The 20328-nt window shown below is 42.6% G+C and overlaps 1 protein-coding gene across 3 annotated transcripts in view; it reads right to left on the bottom strand.

Moving 5' to 3' along the window:
- Window positions 1-1705: 1705 nt before the first annotated feature.
- COL26A1 (collagen type XXVI alpha 1 chain) overlaps window positions 1706-20328 on the bottom strand; it is a 228148-nt gene continuing 209525 nt past the window's right edge. For 2 of the 3 annotated variants that reach the window (XM_034752568.1, XM_034752569.1), the window contains exons 10-14: window positions 17596-17658; window positions 13386-13430; window positions 11412-11456; window positions 10158-10242; window positions 1706-5528 (exon numbers count right to left, since the gene is read on the bottom strand). In XM_034752568.1, coding sequence (XP_034608459.1) covers window positions 5362-5528; window positions 10158-10242; window positions 11412-11456; window positions 13386-13430; window positions 17596-17658 — 405 coding nt within the window. In that variant the 3' untranslated portion in view covers window positions 1706-5361. The remainder of the gene's footprint in view (window positions 5529-10157; window positions 10243-11411; window positions 11457-13385; window positions 13431-17595; window positions 17659-20328) is intronic. The other variant, XM_034752570.1, reaches the window with a different exon arrangement.

The following is a 20328-nucleotide window of genomic DNA, read 5'->3' as shown; positions in this document are numbered from 1 at the left end:
AGCAATATGAAAACAGAAAAGTAACCATGCAAGATCTGGAGCTAACAGGTTGGGTGTTTTTGTTTTTTTTTATTTTGTCCTTTAGTGAAGTCTGATGACAAACGTTGGAGCCTGTCAGAAATGAGCTCATCATGTCAGAGGAGATTTGTTATTGTTCTGTTAAAAATTACACACAATCACAAGATACTGTATCTAACTTCACTATAAAAGATCAAATGAGTGTAGAACTTATTACAATTAGGGAAGCTGGGAGCCCTTGCGCGCACACAACACACGGCTATAAATAAAAAAAATACTGTGTAAAATAACGTGAAAAAAGTTTAACATTTTCTTCTATGATTGGGAATGTGTTTCATGGACATTTATAGCACCTTTGATTTCACGTGACTTCAGAATAAGTAGTTTAATTTCCCCCCTCCCCCCAGTGCTGGAGCAGAATGGAATGTAATCTTGAATAATACAGAGGTCATAATTGTGGACTAGAAGGGATTTCCAATTAGTCAATCAAGAACCTACCTGCATGTAATCCTAGAATTAGTTTGTCTGTCTTCCTGAAGCCATAGGGGTAGTGGATGGGTTTCTGCTTTAACAAAGTTTATTCTATAGATTGGAGCTGGGATTTCGGTTCAGTGCCAACGTTTGTGAGCCAGCTCTAGTGTAAATGGTCATAGTTCCACTGAGATCACTGGACCTGTCCCAATTTACACCAACTGAAGATCTGGATCGGAACGTGTGGCCTATTCTTGCTCCCATTAAAGTCAATGGCAAGAACCCTGTGGACATCAGTGGAAGCAGGATATGACCCTTAGCTCTAGCGTATTCCTATTTTCCTGCATTGTTGTCAAGTCTTTAGAAAAAGTGCATATTGGATACTGTGGAGTGAAGCATTCTCTATTTCTCAAGAGGATACCAGAGCACTAGTGAAAGTTGGGGTGCATAAACTACAACGTATTCTACTGTGCAATATGCAGCCATTGCTTTTGGTTAGCTCAAGGCAAGGGAAATTGTTTTTCTACTACCAGAACCAATCCAAGTTGAAAAGTATTGGAGTTTAGAGAAGTATTTTAAAAATCCCAAAGAAGTCTTAACAAAGGCAAAAGAACACACTATGGTATTGCACAGTATGTATGTAAGAGAAAGCACTAACATTTCAATTAAAGTATACTTCTAAATGAGCACGCATTTGAAATATGTCCACCCCCTATATTACACAGAGATGGTACAATGCATATGCTCTGGCTAAAATGAATCTTAGTATCCCGCCTAAGATGGAAAATGTGGTTGGAGTGGTTTATTTAGTCACAAATATCATTAATGTCAACATATGAGGTTATGTTCACCTTTATAACTTTTTCTTTTTTAAACCACCACAATGTGGTCTAATTGATTTACTAGTGAGGAATTAAACCCTAGTCCAGTGACAATGTCCACACTATATGGTCCTATCGTTACCCAGATTAAAGATACAGTACCACATTGATAGATGTAGCTAAGGCCTGGTCTACACTGGGGAGGGGGAGGATCGATCTAAGTTAAGCAACTTCAGCTACTGAAGTCGACGTACTTAGACCTACTCACCACAATGTCTTCACTGCGGTGAGTAGACTGCTGCCGCTCCCTCATTGACTCTGCCTGCGCCTCTCGCAGCGGTGGAGTACAGGAGTCTACGAGAGAGCGCTCAGGGGTCGATTTATCACGTCTAGACTAGATGCAATAAATCGACCCCCGCTGGATCGATCGCTGCCCGCCGATCCGGCAGGTAGTGTAGATATACCCTTAGCAAACAAGGAGTGTTGGGAGCAAACAATTACATAGGTCTTCATAGAAATCTATGAAAGTTGGTAATTAAAATGAAGTTGCAATCTGAACCTAAACCTGCCTTCTGACAATCAATCTGCTAGGATTAATTGCAAACCATTTCAATTAACTTTTTCATTTTACCACTAAGTTGTTCTGCATAATTTAATTAAAACCCAGCACGCTAGTCAAATGCGAATCAACTAAAGGGATTACTCATCAAGCTAATGCAATTGTTTTTTAATTCCCAAATACAAAGTTGTGGGAACAAAAACTGTCCCCTTTAACTCATTTGGGGGACTCCAAAATTTCAAGGAACTACTAATTGAACCCATACTGCATAATATCTCTCCCCCTTCCCAAATTACATCCAACAGCCCTGGGATTGTCAAAACAGAATATTGATATTTCCCCTTTTAAATATCAGGTTGGAGGGTTGTTTTGCTTTGCCTCTGGGTCCTGCTATGGGAAAACTCTTTCCTAGTGATCAGATGAAATGCAGCTCAGACCAGCTTAAATCTTTTGACCAAACTGTGATTTCTCATCATGTCTCAGGAACCAGTTTCCTGAACACTTACTACTAGTCATGAGGGTAGTTAGTTAGCATTCTGCCTGGTAATACGTGCAGAAGGGGACCCCAGATTATCTATCAACAGAAGTGACCAGGCACCTCTTGTAAATTTCTAACCACCGGCTGACTTATAAAAGTGTGTTGTAGTCAAGTTTTTCTTAAAAGGAAACAGGAGACCAGTCCAAGAACAAAACTAGTGCAAATATGGCATGACATGGCAGTGTTATAAAACAGCTGTCCCTCAACAAGACTTCATGGTCTAAATTCCCTTTATACAACTCCATTCCACCTCCGTTAGTGAATGGAAGAAAATGTTCACAGGGCTTTTGTTGTTTGTCTACCAGATGTCTTGGTATAGTTGTGCTCTTTGCATTCGTATTTAGACTGAGAGATGGCTGCCAACTATTTCTAAAAGATATGGATCTCATTCAGAATTGTTTATATACACACAGTCACTGGATGTAGCCTGGGGCTTACAACTAACATCTCTTCTGAAAGCCTTATTTTATTGTCCTAGAAGTCATACCAGGCTGTGACCGTTGCTCTCGATCAATGCCTTACTGATATTGACAACCCATTTTATTCTCTCCAGGCTGGGTTATTGCTCCCCATTTACCTGCATCATATTAAAGATACAACTCCCCCAGAATGTAATGTACACAGCTGCACAGGAGACTGAAACATCTGCTCTTTATGGTTGCATCTCCTAAAGTGTTGCATTGACTTTAAAGTTCTTTGAAGTCTCTCATGGCTTATGGGAATAGCACCTAATTGTATTTTGCTTTGCCTCCCCAGCAGTCCTCCACATTTTGGGCTGATTTGGCTTGCCTAATGACATCCTTAAATGGATCCAAGCAAGGACATAACTATACCCCTTGACTATGGAATGCAGCCTTAGTTGTTATCCCCAATTCCTAGTCTGTGCCAGAATTCAAAAGTACGTTAAGGAAATAAATTTACTGCAACTTTTGGTCCTTCAGTGGCTGTTTATATTGTTTAACTGTGTTGCATGGGGAGCTTTCTCTGCGGACCACATCATCAGCTCAAGATGTTGCTTTTTGTTTGTTAGGAACATATGCTATCAGCCTCCCCCTTCACCTATTCTTTGTAAAATGGTGGTAGTTTTAAAGATGTAAATCTATTCACTTGGGGGGGTGGGTTTTAAACTATTTGTGGCTGGTGATGCAATACTGCCTAGAGGCCTGATGTGGATGTTTTGATATAGTTATTGGTATCGTTATAGACAGAGAGATTGTGTGTGTGCACACATACATACAGAAATATCTCACACTTTTTAAAATTAGTGTTCGGCTAAGCCAGACTGAAAGCACCAGCGCCCGAGCCCCTTATTCTAGGCACAGACTACATCCACTGGCAGTGCAGATTCCAGTTTTCAGCATTCCACATACCTCCATCCTGACCTGGGAGGGCCACCTTTAGCAGTAAGAGGGTACTTCTGTCTCCATGGGCCATTCAGCTCTCTCTGTTGAGGTTGCCAACAAAGGGGCTAATAAATTGCAATGGTGGTTTTTTGATGTAGATACAGTTTGCACTAGGAACGAGCTCGAATGATGCTATGAATTTACTTAAGCCACCAAATAGAGACACAACAACATTTGTTCACTAGTGCCTTGGAGAGGATTTGAACCAGTGACTGAACAGTGAAAAATTCTGTAACCTGTTATCAGTTGCTTTGGTCATTCAAACCCGCTATTAAAAAAAAAAAAAAGTAAATTAATTGTCTACATGAATAACATTAACTTGTCCAATTTGATTGGACAGCAGGTGTGAAATTTCTGTTCCCCCAACAATAAGAGCTATTGCAAAAAGTAAAATGATTGAACATTTCACTGCAAGATCAAGCCACTGGCAAGAGTCTAATCCTTCTACTGTGTTTTGCCAACACACCGCCTCCAGATTCAAACCAGTAGGAGATGGTGGATACTTTTAAAAATACCCACAACAGAAAGAAAGCTATATCAATAGTTCCAACTTATGATCTAAAGCTGGGTAAATACTGCAAAACATTTTCAGTGCATATTTGTTCCTAATAAGAAATTAATTTTTCTTGGCTATGTTTATACCTATTTTGTGTTCACTTTATGCAAACTTTCATACAATTTTGTCTTGCTTGCTATGAATGTTTGCAAAAAGAATGTTGATCTTGAATATGCATGAAAAGCAAATTTTACATTCTGTAATTATTTATACCAGAAACCTGATTGCACGAACAGCTTACTATCAGGGAACAGAAGGAATACCAGAAGGTCTATATGACACCATTCACACAACCAGTCAACACAGCTCAACTCCCTGATTTTAAATTTCAATCAGAAAGCCCAAGAGTAAATGAAATTTGCCAAAGATTGTGAATAGCCAGCACATCTGAGACAAATCATGATCTGTTGAAAGACACGCCATAAAGAGAGATGAAATTTGTCAAATAAGTGATTAGTTCTTAATTTTTCACTCTACTCTTTAAAAAGAAAGATTTCCATGGCTTTAGTGGAGTTCTGAAAAGGGTACCTTCAACTGGAAATTATAGTGTGAAAACAAAAAACTGGGTGGCATCTGGTTATTTTTAAACATAATAGTGTCATGTTGCTCAGGGCTTTTGCTCTGAGCTAGGGTAGAACTGAATGATGTCGGAGCCAGCTATGCAGTCTTTTAAACAAATAATTTGTGAGGGGGAGGATCAAGCCCCTTGAAGAGGGCTGGGGGGTATCCATTTCCAGGGATAGTTTTTAAGAATATCTGCCATTTGGTGTATTCTGAAGTAGGGGGGGGAAGAGGAATTGCTCTTCATAAGAATCTTTGAGCAACAGTTAAGGCATTCCCTGCAGTAATGGTTTAGCAGTGTCTAGGCAAGGAAACCCTACTGCTAACCCAGCAGCCTCCTACCTACTTCCTTCTGCACACGGTGATTACGCACTAGGATACTGTATCTTTAATCCGGGAACGGGCTTTAGAATGCACAAATGCTCCTCTTTCATTCAGTTGCTTTTCCTTTTGGCTTCGGTGTCCTCCAGCAGCGAAGCGAGGATCTGATAGGGCTGGGGCCGCTGCTCAGGACCACCTCGTTTGATCTTGATGCTCGTTCGTAGAGAGGAGCCTAGGATCACTTCTTGCCCTGAGCCCGGTTCCATGGAAGATAAAGAATCTGAAAGGAGATCAAGCCAAGGGAGAGTTTATTTAATAGGCGGGGCAGGGTACGGAGCAAATGTACAGTGCTGAAGGCCTGAGTGGTTCCTATTAAAGAAAAAACAAAGTCCTTGTCCTTCCCTTCAATGTCCCCTCTCCCTTCACTTTTCTTTCCATTTAGCTGGTACGCTCCTACCTAACTCCCCACTTCCCAAAACAAAAAAAGGGAACTAACATGACCTTTGCCACTATCCCTTTGCTCATGCCGCTTGTGTAGCATACCCCTTCCCCTGTTTCTTTGTAGAGTGTAAGCTCTTTGGGGAAGGGACTGCCTACTACTCTGTTTGTACAGCGCCTAGCACAATGGGGTTTGTTCTCAGCTGATCCATAGGCAGCTCCATAATCAACACGATTAATCCTAACAGCAGTGCCTTGTGGTCCTTAGTTGTCAGCAGTTATAGACGTGGCAAAGGTCATTTAAACATTCATTGAGATTCAACACTCCTGAGGAGTTACCAAGTATCACTACACACGTTCTAGATGGGGAAACCAAGGCACAGAGCGGTGATGGCCTAGATGACCTCCTGAGGTCCCTTCCAACCCTGATAGTCTATGATTCTGTGTGACTTACCCCAGGTCACACACCTAATTAGCGACCACTGGCAATAAATCCCAGCAGTCTGGTCTCCCAGCACCTTAGACACCGGCCCAGGCTTCCTCTTATGGCAAGGAGCCTTTCTACAATGATCCTGCCCCATAATGCTAATTGTACAGGTGGTCTATGGCCACCGTCCTTTTCAAGTGCTTAGACACGCCAATCCATAATGCTGACTCTTCAATGTTAATGCCCCTGTTTCTTTTCCTTTTGCACTCAGTAATGGACACTTGTTTGTTTCACTGCCAAGAGCCCAGACCTCCAGCACTGGGCTGCTCACATCACGCAGTATTTCTAATTCAAGCGAGTACCCCAGTGCAGAGGGATTTGTGCTGCGCTAGCTGGAAATAAGCATTGCCAAAAGTGGGCTTTTCCTGTGTCCTGCTGTTCTGTTCTGTAGGGCTGGTTAATCCGCTCTGATTATCTCAAGCTTCCATCCTGTTGCGTGGGGAAAGGTTTTTGTTGGTATGTTTTGCTTTGTTGCTTGGGTGGTGGTTTTGGTTTCCAAAAACCACGTGGATTCTGGCGCTTTGTCTGACTATGATAGCATGCAATTGGCATTTCGGCTTGGGGCTCCTGCACAGAAGTCATGGCAAAAATCTCAGTGCCCACAGCGGGAGCAGGGTCGGATCCTTAGCGCCAGCTGATTAAAATTGTGGGGTGGCCTCACAGCTTGGGGGCTGTCTCTGCTCAATAAAAATCAATTTCACTACAATGGAACCGCTGCATGCAAACAGATCTTTCTTTGCACTCTGTGGTTGTAGTAGTTTAATTAAAGACACTGGTTTTGACCCTAAGCAGCTTCCAGCATTCAACCCAGGGCCGGCTCTAGGTTTTTTTGCTGCCCCAAACAAAAAAAACCCACAATCTCCTGGAATGCCATCCCTGGAATTGTGCTGCCCCAAGCACGTGCTTGGTTTGCTGGTGCCTAGAGCCGGTCCTGATTCAACCTTTTCTTTGGCCTGAAAGAGTGGACAAGAAGGGTCTACAATACCAATTCTTTATAAAAATAGATTAGTTAGTTGGGAAATTTAAGACGAATTAAATCCCTTGTCACTGTAACACAAAGCTTTGTCTTGCAGCATGAATGGCAAATTCTGTGCAATAACCAGGTCTGGCTTCCAGTGCAGTTTTAGATGCAATTTACGTTATTGGTCTTAATCTTTAAAGCCTACATCGCTCTAGGTCCTACTAACCTTAACTGTCTCCCAGCAGTTGAGATCAATGGTGGTGCTTGAGCTAATTAATTTAAATGTCTGTGAGTAGGACATCCTCCGTGAGTGGCCCTCAACTCTAGACCTTGCTTTCCCCTCTCTGATCAGACAGCCTGTACGCTTTCCCATTGAATTGTCGTGGGGGCGGCTGGCAGCCTTTAATTGACGCAGGGTCTATTTTGTGATGTATTTACGTTTTTAAATTGTACATAAACAGCGACTGAGGCAAAGTTTGGAAATTAAATATAAATACAATTCCTATACTGGTAAATCACCCGTTAACCGACACTATTACACTGCTGTAAAATCTGTGTGGAGCAGACCAAGCCCAACCGTTAATCAATTCACTCAACTTGCTGTGCCCAGTTTCCCATTGCCCTGCACCTTCCAGTCATTTACACCAATGCCAAGCGGGTGTTAAAATGCTGCCATTCCCCTTTGATCCTACTTTCCACTAGTAAAAATGGATGCACAAGGTAAAGGGCACTGGAGAGTCACACCCAATGCAAAGTGCTTGGAGCTTTAGGCTGCCTGCGTATTCTTCAAAAGGAGAGTGGCCGTACAAAGCATGCCGGATTGTGCTAGTGCAGGCCTATGCAAGTCATGAGGGGATGCGATCACTGGTAATGCTGAGGTTGTCAAGTGCTCATGTTCTAGCCGTGCTGTAAATATTTTGCAAATGCCTTGTCTCGCTGAACTATCAAGTACATTCGCCAGGGTGCTGGCCAGCTGGGAGGGCGAGTAACTGTTCCTGCTGTTGGATTGGCTTAGAACATCTTAATGTCCTCAACTTTAAGGCAGTTGTGTATCAAATTAATTTTAAATCTTATTATGTTGAGAGAACAAACAGGCCTATATCAAGCCCTACATTTTCTGGCTACCTTCTTGACTTTTGTGGCCCCAGGCAGAGCACGAACGTCGATACAGTGGATTTCCTCCCACATAATCTCTTGCTCACCTCCCTGGTGCTTGAACCCTACGTTTCCCCCTTCCTCCTTTTCTTAGTTCTTTGTATTATGTTTGCACCTAGAGGTTCTAATTACAGGTCCCTGACTGTGCTATTCAAATACAGGGTGAAAAACAGTCCCTGGCCAGAAGAGAGAGGCAAAAAATGTGAGTAACAAGTCAGGAGGAATGGGGATGGGGAGGACAAGGCAACCCAATACATTCATGGGTTTACATTTCCAAAAGTGCTTAAGTCCTATTTTAGAAAGTGACATGGATTTAGCAGCCTGAGTTTCATTGACTTTCAATAAGACACATGCTTTAAGCGCCTAAGTCACTTTGGTACATTTGAAAATTTCACAGAAGCCATATAACTATCAGAAGTCCCCACGGGCTGTTAGCTGTTGCCGGTTTCACAAAGACGGCCCTGTGGGAGTGGATCTTGCAGAGAGATTTGAAAGAGGGCAAAGCAGTGCCTCGCTTTATGGACGAGGCGAGGACAAGGGTGCCAGCAGCATTGAAGGAAGTAAATGGTACTTGGCCAAGAAGCATTTGTGTTGGTGCCAAAAGCCCCAATCAACTTCTGAAAGGGACAGAGAGAACATAATCGTGAACAGATCCAAAACATTTCCCCCTTACGCCGACCATTTCTATAGGAAACAATTATGCAGAGCAAGCTATGCATCTGTCAAGGCATTGGAGCCCCTGCCCCAAAGCAAGTGATTTCTCTTTGTTTCAGCAGCAGCAGAGAAAACTCTGATGTGTGAGAATCAGAAAACCCGCTTTCCTCTGACGAAAGGCCTGCGGCACTGGTGGGGAGGGAAATGGTTCCAACTGAATCACTCAAAATATTGAGTGCTTCATTTTAAATAGTAGGAACACGTGAGACACTAAGAATTTCCAAAAATCAGTGTTCTCTGAATTTTAATCAGGGGAGCTGCCTGGATTATGGATTTGCAGGCCTGGCCCGTTCTAGGGTCCGTCAGACATGACGAATACTAAGAAGGCCAGATCCTCAGCTGATGTAAGTGAACAGGGGACTTTCGATTGATAGCAGCTGAGGGTCTGGCCCAAAGACTCTGTAATGAGAACATTTTTGTAGCGGTTCCATGAAGCAGAACACAACACGGTCTGCTGCTAAACTGGCTCTGTACTACTGATTATAATACAAATGTGTCGGTGGGGCGTATTATGCACTAGTACAGGGGTCGGTAACCTTTCAGAAGTGGTGCGCCGAGTCTTCATTTATTCACGCTAATTTAAGGTTTCGCGTGCCAGTCATACATTTTAATGTTTTTAGAAGGTCTCTTTCTTTCTATAAATCTATAATATATAACTCAACTATTGTTATATGTAAAGTAAATACGTTTTTTAAAATGTTTAAGAAGCTTCATTTAAAATTAAATTAAAATGCGGAGCCCCCCGGGCCAGTGGCCAGGACCCAGGCAGTGTGAGTGCCACTGAAAAATCAGCTCGCATGCTGCCTTCGGCACATGTGCCATAGGTTGCCTACCCCTGCACTAGTGTAAAGACAGAGTAACTCCAGTGAATCTGACAGCTGCAGGTGCTCAATGTGTAAAACTCAGCCACTTTAGTCACCTCATTATGGATTTGGAGCCTAACTTTAGACACCTACTTTTAAAATCAGCTACTGTGCTGAACCAGCAGTGAGCCCTCGCATCCAGCAGCTCATTGAGAGAGCAGGTGAAAAGAAGAGTCATATTCTAGGAGTCTAGAACTAGCCAATTCTAGAGCTGTTAGATGGATGTCACTCTGTTCCCACACTAACGTCTCCAGAAAAGCAATGTTTAGCCACAGGCTGAGACACACTCACCATGAATTCCTATCATATGCTCTAGAATTAACACCCTCTCGGCTAAAATCTTCAGGGCTTCTCGAAGTTGCTGAACTCCTTCTCCCTGCAAGAAGGAAAAAACAAAACCTCTGTGTGTGTCTACAGCATAGGTACATTATTTATTTAATTTTATAATGCAATCCTCCATGGCTACAATGCTAATGTAGCCCCTGAAACCGCTAATGATTTCATAAAACAAAACCAGGTTGCAAATCTGTGGAGAATAGGGAGATGTCTCTATAAACAGCCAAAGGAAAGCAATGAGGCAAAAAGCCTCAATTATAAACCCCAATTCTGGCATCTCTAAAATTTTGGAGAGGTTTGGAGCCAGATCCAAAATTTTCAGCGGGCTCCTATTTCCATAATGGGCCAAACCAACCGCCGTGCAAATCTGAACATTGTCACACTGTGAGGCTTGGATTCAAACTCTGTGGCTTGTGCCCGTTTCCACAGTCCACTGCACTATTTACTTTACAATTAAAATATTCCTTGCTAAGCAGATCTGACATTTGTTCTGAGCTTCACTTGGGTGGGCCTGGCTTTCCCTGCGCTGACATTGTACCACCAAACTGAAAAGTGTCGCAAGAAACCCTTTCGCTGCTATTTTGTGAAATTATCTCGGTAGTGGTGTGGGTTTGGGGAAGAGTGTTGTCTGGGTCTCACATATCTTATTCTTGATTATTTAAGGGTAAAGCAAGGGATCAGCAGGCAAGCCGGAGCATGCTGTGGAAAAAACAAAATCAGATCTCGTCAAGGGGCCATAGTCTACTAGATATGGGATCAGCTAGGTAGGAAGGATGGCCTAGTTGATAAAGCACTGGGCAATGACGCCAGATTCCCAGCTCAGTCACTGCCTTCCTTGTCACCTTGGGCTAGTCTCTCAATCTACCCAGGGCCATAGTTCCCATCTGTAAAATAGGGATAATAGCACTGCCCTCTCTCACAGGGGTGCGGGAAGGATACATATCCATTAATACTTGTGTGGCACTGAGACGCTGATCAGGCCAAAAACATTTGGATCCAGATTTTGAACATGCCAGTGCCCATGGATATTTGAAGCCAAGGTTAATGCCACCTGCATCATCTGCCCTTTTGTCTTTGCAATCCCCCCACTCCTCCATTTACATTACCGGGAGTCCTGCACACAGAACAAGGACAGGGTATGGTCCCAAGGGGAGTAAACGCTCTTTTTACCAAGAGACAAACCAGGCAGCAGTAAAAGTGTTTTCTTACATCAGCCCCTTTATCTCCTTCTTCACCCTTCTTGCCTGGTTCACCCTAAGATGAGAGAAACAAATTTCCATGTAAACGAGGAGATTTGCTATCCAAAGTCATTCAAATCCCCTCCCTCAAAAAAGCCCCATCAGCAGAAAGCAAATTGAAATCACGATGTATATCATCTGTTCATTTAGACAGGGTGAAATTCAGCTCCTGCTGGCTGGGGGGAGTGTCTACCCATTTACACCACAGCTGAACTTGGCCCAGAACGACCTGAGCTATATGATGTTTGCATTGCAACGAACCATTGTCTGATGGCTGTGGCCAGGGACCTCGACCAAAACCATGTGCGTATCGTGAGGCTTTCCCCGTAAGCAACGCTTTACACTAAAACCAGTAGGGAGTTAACTAGAACCCCCTCCAAACATGCACCCTTTGCCTCTACGCTTATTTTTCCAGAAAAATCCATATCCACTACGCAAGAGTCCCGTTAATTAGCCACATCACCCTCCACCTCTCTACAAGATGCTCATTACATTTCTACTGAAGAAAGATCCCTAGTTATTGCGACAGTTTGTCTGACATTCCCCTGCTGCCCACTCATCTAATCAGGAAGTGTCTGCATTTCCCAAGCAGCAGATGGCATACACAGAGTAAACCACAAGCTAAATAAAGAGCAATGGAAAGGTCCACGAACTGCTGAGTAAGGTGGCTGGGATTAGAGCTTGGCTCCTCAGCAACATTGGGCCTGGCAGAGATATTTAAAGCAGAGCAAGATAGTAGTAGAGATGGGAGACAACCATGTCAGGCAAAACAAGAGCCCTCTGACCTCCCCCGCCCCACAACATTTCCACCCAAACTCAAACTGAACCCAACTCTTGGTTGGATTCACTCACTTCTCCCTAATATTTTTTTTTGTTTTTACCAGAACTGCATGTGTAAATGTGATCTTAGCTCGAGAGAGGTTGTTCCAGAGGATTCCCAGCCTGGCCAGAAACTGGTAGTCCCACAACTAGTGGGAGAAAGCCTGTTAGAGAGATTTCCAGCCCAGTCTTGCAGATAAAGGAGGGTTGGAGAGTTCAGGCTTGCTGGTGGAATTTCAACAGCTTAGCCACAGGGCAGATGGTCTGTTCAGAGTTCCAACATGGGAGGCAGCTTTATAGTCCTGTCAACAGGAGACCTGGTAGGAGGCAGCTCCTGTGGGGCTGCGCTGAATTAGCATGTCCTTCCTGCTTCACTGGCCATCACCCCTTCATGATCATTGCTGCCCACCTGTGCCCCCTCCCCAGCAATAGGAAGGTTTCATCCACCTTGCCACGGCCCCTCTCAACCCTCTTCGTGCCAGCAGGATGTCACCAGGCTGGCTTCTGCTGAGCCTGTAAGCACTTCGCAGCAGAGACCGAACACAAAGACTGTTCGTGCAGCACCCAGCACAACGGAGTTGTGATCCATGACTGGGTCCACTAGGCACTACCACAATACAGATAAACAAGTATAGACGCTAGAGCAAATCTGGCCTCATCAGGGTAAAGCAGAGGTGGTACGTCAGATCTATCTTCTGCACAAATCTTTTGCTACCAATTTTTCACTCCTGAGGGAAGAACTATGGTTGGTGGAGCACTTCTCTTCTTAACAAGCTCTTTTTGCTAGACTACTAGCCCCACTCCTAGATCCAGCAAAGAGAGAGAGAAGACCTATGAGATCATGCAGTCGAGCTCCTCAATCCCAGGCAGGTACAGGGTATTTTCTACTGCTTTGTCCACTTAACTCTAAAGTGTAGCACTAAAATGCAGTGTTTCATTTCCACAGATCTCGGAGATGCTGTCTCCTGACCTGGATGTTGTATTAGCATCCGGAGAGAACTTGTTGTACCAGCCACAGTCCAGCCAGGTGGTATTTAAGGTGCTGGACATGACATACACCCGCACCCCGTCTCTGTGTGTGTGTCTGTCTCTCTCTCACGCATGCGCGCACACACACGTCACTTACAGGCCGTCCCTTATTGCCCCTCTCTCCAGACAGACCTGCTTGCCCCTGTTGGAAATAAAGCAAGTGTCATTTTTTCCCCATTTGATAACAAAATTTAATTTTACCAGTGGAATTAAAATGGCTTAACAAATAAACTCATGAGACAGCGCGAAAGTTCTTTTCCCTCAATTTTATTGCTTTCAGCATTCAAGCAGGCAGCAAAACGGGTAATCTCTCTCCAGCACTAGTTCTGAATCCTCTCAACATTTGGGGAAGTTTGGTTCAGGATCTCAGGCCGATCTTTGTAAAATGGATTTGCAGCCTCTTTAACTTAGTTGACGTCTCTGAAGTTCAAGCGGGGAGAAATTTGGCCCTTGAGTTTTCCCCCCAAATACAACATTCTTCCATGTAGTATAATGGATAGGCTAAGACTGCGCCATTGAACAAAAGACTGCAATATCTAATTATGATTTTCCCTTAACTCCATCACATACCCTTTTAGTTGTCTTCTGCACACATGCTCACCCTCTTATCCACAACTAGAACTGCTAAATTTCTCTGCATAGATTTTTTTTGATGAAAAATGGCTTTTTGAATTATACATTTTTTTCATAATTTTCATATTCTAAATTTTCTGGGGCGGTTTTGGGTGAAAGGATTCAAAACAACAGTTTCAAACCCATTTGAAAAATATTTGTTTTGGTTCAAATAAAAAGGAATCAAACTGGCCATTTTTGTATTTCCTTTCCTCTACTGCCTTTTCCTCCCTTTCCCCTCTTTTTCCCCCTCTGGAAAAAGGGGGAAGTTCCCCTAACATGAATTTTTTTTAAATTTAGATTGATTTCAAATTGGCTCAAAATTATTTTCTCAAGAAAATCTGAAAATGTTCAAATGAATTGAAAAAAAACCTTTCATTTCATTCTAAATATTGTGCAGAATATAATTTCCATTTTCTGACCTGCTATAGCCACCCCTTCCACATTCCCCCCCCCCTTTTTTTTTTCTGCTATGAACCTTCCAGCTGGATGTAGGATTTTGCATTTGCCAGAAAAGTAGAGCTGCCTTTTCATATATACATTTTTTCCCCAACTGTTGCTTCACTGGTTTTATATGAAGAACCAATTCGGAACAAGATACTATATCAAAAACACTGCATTAGAGAGACCTGTGCGACACTTGGTGACAACTGCTGGCAGAACTATATACTGATGAGAAGGAGAAAATATAATAAGGCCCAACTGTCCCCACTGAAAGGATATGAGTTGCTTAGATCCTGCATTGGGTGAATCAGGCCATAGCAATTCACTGAACTAAGGTGGCAGGAGATACATCGTTGGAACAATTTACCAAGTGTCATTGTGGATTTTCCATCGTTGACAATTTTTTAAAATTGAGATTGGATGTTTCTTCTAACAGTTCTGCTCTAGTCATTATGTTGGGGAAGTTGTACGGTCTGTGTTATAGAGGAAGTCAGACTAGAAGATGATAATGTTCCCTCCTGGCCTTGGAATCTATGAATCAAGACATCTTGTTTATTCTCAAATATTGATAGTAAGATGGGCCCCTCCCGGTTGTTCTGCTCTGGCCTTCATCAGCTTACACAGTCTCTGCACTTTGTCCACGTGATGCCAACACTAATTCAAAGGTGCAGCATGCACTTCCCCCTACAGACTGATGATAAAAGCAGCGTGGGTGGCCAGGGATTTCATGACCATTAGCCAGCAGATATTATCTGTGTTAAAAAGCCTGCACAATGTCTAGATTGATCTTTCATTGACTTGGAAAGAACATTTATATGGGTGAACAATAGGTAAGAACATAAGAACGGCCATACTGGTTCAAATCAGTGGTCCATCTAGCCCAGTGTCCTGTCTTCTGACTGGCCAGTGCCAGATGCTTCAGAGGGAAAGAACAGAACAGGGTAATTTTGAGTGATCCAGCCCCAGTCATACAGGCCCAGCTTCTAGCAGTTGGAGGTTTAGGGTCACCCAGAGCATGGGATTGCATCCCTGACCATCTTGGCTAATAGCCATTGATAGCCCTATTCTCCATGAACTCATCTAATTCTCTCTTGAACCCAGTTGTACTTCTGGCCTTCACAATATCCCATGGCAACAAGTTGCACAGGTTGACTGTGCATTGTGTGAAGAAATAGTTCCTTTTGTTTGTTTTAAACCTGCTACCTATTAATTTCATCAAGTAACCCCTAGTTCTTGTGCTGTGTTAAAGGGTAAAAAACAACACTTTCCTATTTACTTTCTCAATACCATGTCCTACACACCATCCTATATAGAAATGTTATTTTCTTCTGCCAATGAAAGCTTTAACTACTGCTTTACCATTCATCTATAACAGAGCTAGTTGGAAAATGGAGTTCCCATTCCCCAGGGAATTCCAAAATTGTGTTTTTGTTCCAAAACAAAACAAAAAGTAGAAATTTCAAACTAACTTCTAGAATGGAAATTAAACAATTTCTATTTATCAAAACAAAACAGTCTTTTTCTAATGTTGAAATGTTGTTATATTTATTATATATAAATAGTCAAAATGAAATGAAATAAAACATCTGATATTTTTCCAAATGAAATGAGTCTAAAATAATTTTTTAGATGTTTTCCCATCAAACGTCAGCAAAATAGACATTTTCACGTCAAATATTTCAGTTTCAACACAACTGTTCCACTGAAAATTTTTCAGCCAGCTCTAATCTGTAATATTTAGCAATGGCATAACCTATGGAATTAAGCCACCTATAAAGAAGTCAAATGTCTAGTTACATACAGAGCTCTCTTCATAAATAAAAGTGGCCTTCGCTGAAAACTGAAATAAACATCTAATTGAGATAAGCAGTATTTGGTAGCTAGGTCTGAAAGACCACTACATTTATCAGCAACCTCTGTGTCTTATTTGCTTTCAGTGTATGTATTGTACAATCTAGTTTGAATTGTTGTTGTTGCCCTAATGTAAAATCTGGAGCGATGCAGGTTAAACCTGTCACTAGTTATGCTCATGGGCTTGAAGAGTCTCCAAGCTCATCTGAAACTAATCAAACTGCATTTGGCATTTGCCTTTCTAAGCCCTTACAAACATTGTTCTGCCCTTCAGACTGAAAAAAAGCAAACAGAAGGGGGAAGATGGGAGAGAAACTGGCAAATGCAGATGATTTGTTTACCTGATTTGCCAGTCATGAGCTCCACCTAAGTCTATATGCAGGTAATGTCTCTTTAAAGAAAGGAAATACATTCAGGCTGCAGCCACCTGACTCTTGCTATGGGCACATACTGGAAACTTAGCATTAAAACTTTTATGCAGCTTTCTTTCCTTTCCAGAACATGCTGCAAACACCATTAATGGTAACTTTTTCATTCTGTAGCTCCACTTTGTGGACAAAATCTCCTCACAAGGATTCTCTCTCATCAATCCAGTTCCCCCAGTGCTAAATTCTTAAAAGATTTCATTCTACAGCCCCTCCTAGAAGGGTCTCCGCAAGCAACCAATGGTCCACAGGCCATAGTCTGGCACAGTGAGTGACGGGCAGTCCTGAAGAGTTTTGGAGGACTGGGATAGCAGAAGCATCCAAAAGTTTAAATACTGCTTTGAACCTCTTTAGTCTGCCTGGACACTGGGCTGGTAACCTGGTGAGAAGAGGCTCTCGCATGTGGTTTTGGGGTTTTTTTTGGGTACTTCCTAATCTTGGCCAGCTTGGAAACAATACTCAGCAAACTCCTCTTGCTGTATTTTGGGCATTAACACTTCTATGTCCTTGACAAAATAAGCAAGGATAGCGAGAACATGACAAAATGTGAAGTAAAAGCAAACATTTTAAGAACATTATTTGACCCTGAAAAATGGCTCCGTTTCAGAATAGTTCTTATTCTCTCTAACATGCTTTGCCCTTCTTTTCCAGTCGCAACATGATAACTGAGCTAAACCATCTAAAATGATAGGTACTAAAGTGTTTATAGTAAAATCTGTTCCCAATAGACATTATGGATCAAGTGTCCACTACTCTGAAACTTTCAGAGGTAACTTATACCCTGTGAAAATAACATGTCCCCTCTGCCTCTGCAATGGTTTCCCTTACTGATTCTTGCATAATATTCTGAACTTATGTTCACCTAGTCAGAGATGGTCCCCTGACTTCAGTGGACCTATGTTGATTTCCACCATCTGAGGAGCTGGCCCAAAATTGGTTGTGAATCTTTACATGTGATAAAAAGTTTTAACTTACTCTTTCTCCTCGATCTCCTTTGGAACCTTTCGGTCCAGGCTGTCCTGGAGAGCCCGGTACACCCTAGAGGGCAGATGCAGGATAAGAGGACATTAGTTTCCATTATGTATGTTTTGAATGGAACAGTAAATGAAGTCTCCAATTAACATCTTGCTGTTATTGTTAAAGATGGGGGCTAGATTCTCTGCAGCCCGAGAGCCTGCGTAGTGACTTACCCCGGGTGACGTGAGTGTAAAATGTGACTTTGTCTTTCTATCTTATAAGGTACTTCTGTGGCCCCGATCATCATAGCATCTTTAATGCACTTATCCTCATAACAACCCTGTGAGGCAGGGCAGTACTATTATCCCTATTGTACAGATGGGAAACTGAGGCACAGAGAAGATAAGTGACTTGCCGAAGGTCACACAGGAAGTATGCGAAGCATCCGATGATAGCATTTTGCACACTCTTTGCACAGGTGTAAATGACTTCACAAGGTTCAAGGCAGGGACCGTCAGCCATCATGGACCACACAGATACAACACACCCACCTTCCAATGGTCTGGGGAGCTCTACAATTACATTTTGCACATTCAGGATAGTTGAACAGTGGGAGTAGCCTGTCACACGGCCCTTTCAAGGAAATGGTGCATCTGAATAACAAGGCCTGCAGGGGATGATTTCTGAAGTCCATTCAGTCTTACAGGGAATCAAGGAAAAGATGCATCATAAAGGGCCTTCGGCAGTTTTGTGCACTTACAGCCCTCTCAGCTGGATTCCAGTGCATATGTACATATATTATTATTCTTTATTAGTTGTATTACCATAACATCTATGAGCCCGAGTCATGGGCCAGGACCCCTCACGCTAGGCTCTTTTAGAAGTGCCTACGTTTTTCGTTTATAAACAGATTGAACTATAACAACTGGTATTTGTTGCTAAAAGCTGATAAGGTATTCAGGGCTGCAAAGACTGGGGGGCAGTTGTCTTGAGGGCACTGGTAATGGGATATTGAAAAATAGGATTAACCTCTAGGTTACTGGTTCACGTCTAGCCCAGGTTGGTAGTAAACTTAGTGCTGATAGCTATTCGGCATGGGTTCTTTGAAATAGACAGTGGACTCAGTCCAGTTCAGGATGGACAGTGGTGCATATTGCAGCCATTACTTGGTCCCTGCAGAATGCCAAGGACTGAATGGGAATGGGGGCTTAAAGATCCTAGAAACAGTCCTGGCAGGTTAGGAGTGAGATACTTTCACAGGGCTGGGTTCTTATGTTATCCTGCACAGTTAACTATGCAAAGGAATAACAGACCAAGATGTCTTTAGACCTTGTTTGCAGCAGTCCCTTGCAGTAGTCATTAGGGTGGGTACTAACACCTCACAAATAGTTACGGAGAGTTGGAGGATAGAACGCAGAGTATCAACAAACAGTCTTCTCTTCCTATCTTGTTTGCAACACTATCATGGCTTTGTTTGGTGTTTAAAGGGTTAAGATCAATATCTGCAAAGGAGTTTAATTACCAGAAGTCTTGAGACAAAGCCATTCTTCTCCATTGGTGACTGTTTTATAGATTTATTCAACCCAGGGAGCAAAATTATTAGCACACATTGGGCTTAATTTGAAAATTGTTTATTTGGGTGAGTGAATCTCATCAAAATGGTTTCAAATGTACAATCCAATTAATGTTAGATCTGTATGCTCACTCTGGCCATCCTGCTGGGATGCTTTCATACCTTAGGAATGGCCTTTGCCAAACTTTTATCGGGTGCTGCAAAGCTTCAGCAAACGGCTTTACGGTAGCTTCCAGAATCTAAAGGAAGATGGTAGTTTGAAGCTATCCTAGCTAAACAGATACCCCACGACTGTCAGAAGCGATGATTGATTTTGGAGGCACAAATTGAGAGGCCTCAAAGGGAGGGATCCAGTTATCAGCGGTTGGAAGTTTCAGCACTTTCTGAAAATCAAGCCTTTTTAGGGAGTCTCAAATTGCACCCCAAAAGTGAGTCACACTCCCATCACTTATGAAAATCTTAGCCATAGTGCATGACTAGGCCCTCATTAGTCATCTGGCTAAGGACATTCATAATTAAACAGAGTGAAATACTCATTTGGTACTTAATAGGAAACTAACTAGTCTCGTCTTTTGATCTATATGAAACGATATAAATCTAGGATACCTATCCATAATCCAGTTCTCCCATTTCCTTACAAAGTTTGCAGACCTTGTGGGAGAAAGACGTGGGAGCTTAAAAAAAAGGGGGCAGGAGTGCAGCATCTGAGGCATATGGAAAGATGGGCAAGGGGCAGGGTGCCTCGGACAACGTTTGTTAAAGTTTTGTGTGAGTGTGTTAATTTTTTCAGGTAGCCTAGCTTCTCTGTTGCTGGAGCTCTGCACTGAAACCTTGATCTAAGCTCTGCTGTAGGGAGGTGTCTCACTCGTGAGCAGCTAAATTGCTCCACAGGAGTTGGAAGACTCTCTTCTGTACAGCTCAGAAGCTCCACATGAGGAGGGGGGGGGGGGAGCAAGAAATCATGAGATCATGTAATTATGAAACTCATAATTTCATAAGAGCAGATGGGCCTCCTTAACTTTTGCATGTTTGATTCTGAGCAGTGAAATTTGTAACATTACATTAGCACTTTTTCAAGAAAAGTACAGGCAGCACTTCTGTAGTTAGTAAAGACGGGGCAGACCTTCAGCGGAGGGAAATCAACATAGCTCCCTTGAAAACAATAGAATTAGACAAGT

This window comes from Trachemys scripta, chromosome 18 (genome assembly GCF_013100865.1).
Source record: "Trachemys scripta elegans isolate TJP31775 chromosome 18, CAS_Tse_1.0, whole genome shotgun sequence".
In the NCBI taxonomy this organism is placed as follows: Eukaryota; Metazoa; Chordata; order Testudines; family Emydidae; genus Trachemys; species Trachemys scripta.
This window is presented reverse-complemented; position numbering and strand designations above follow the sequence as displayed.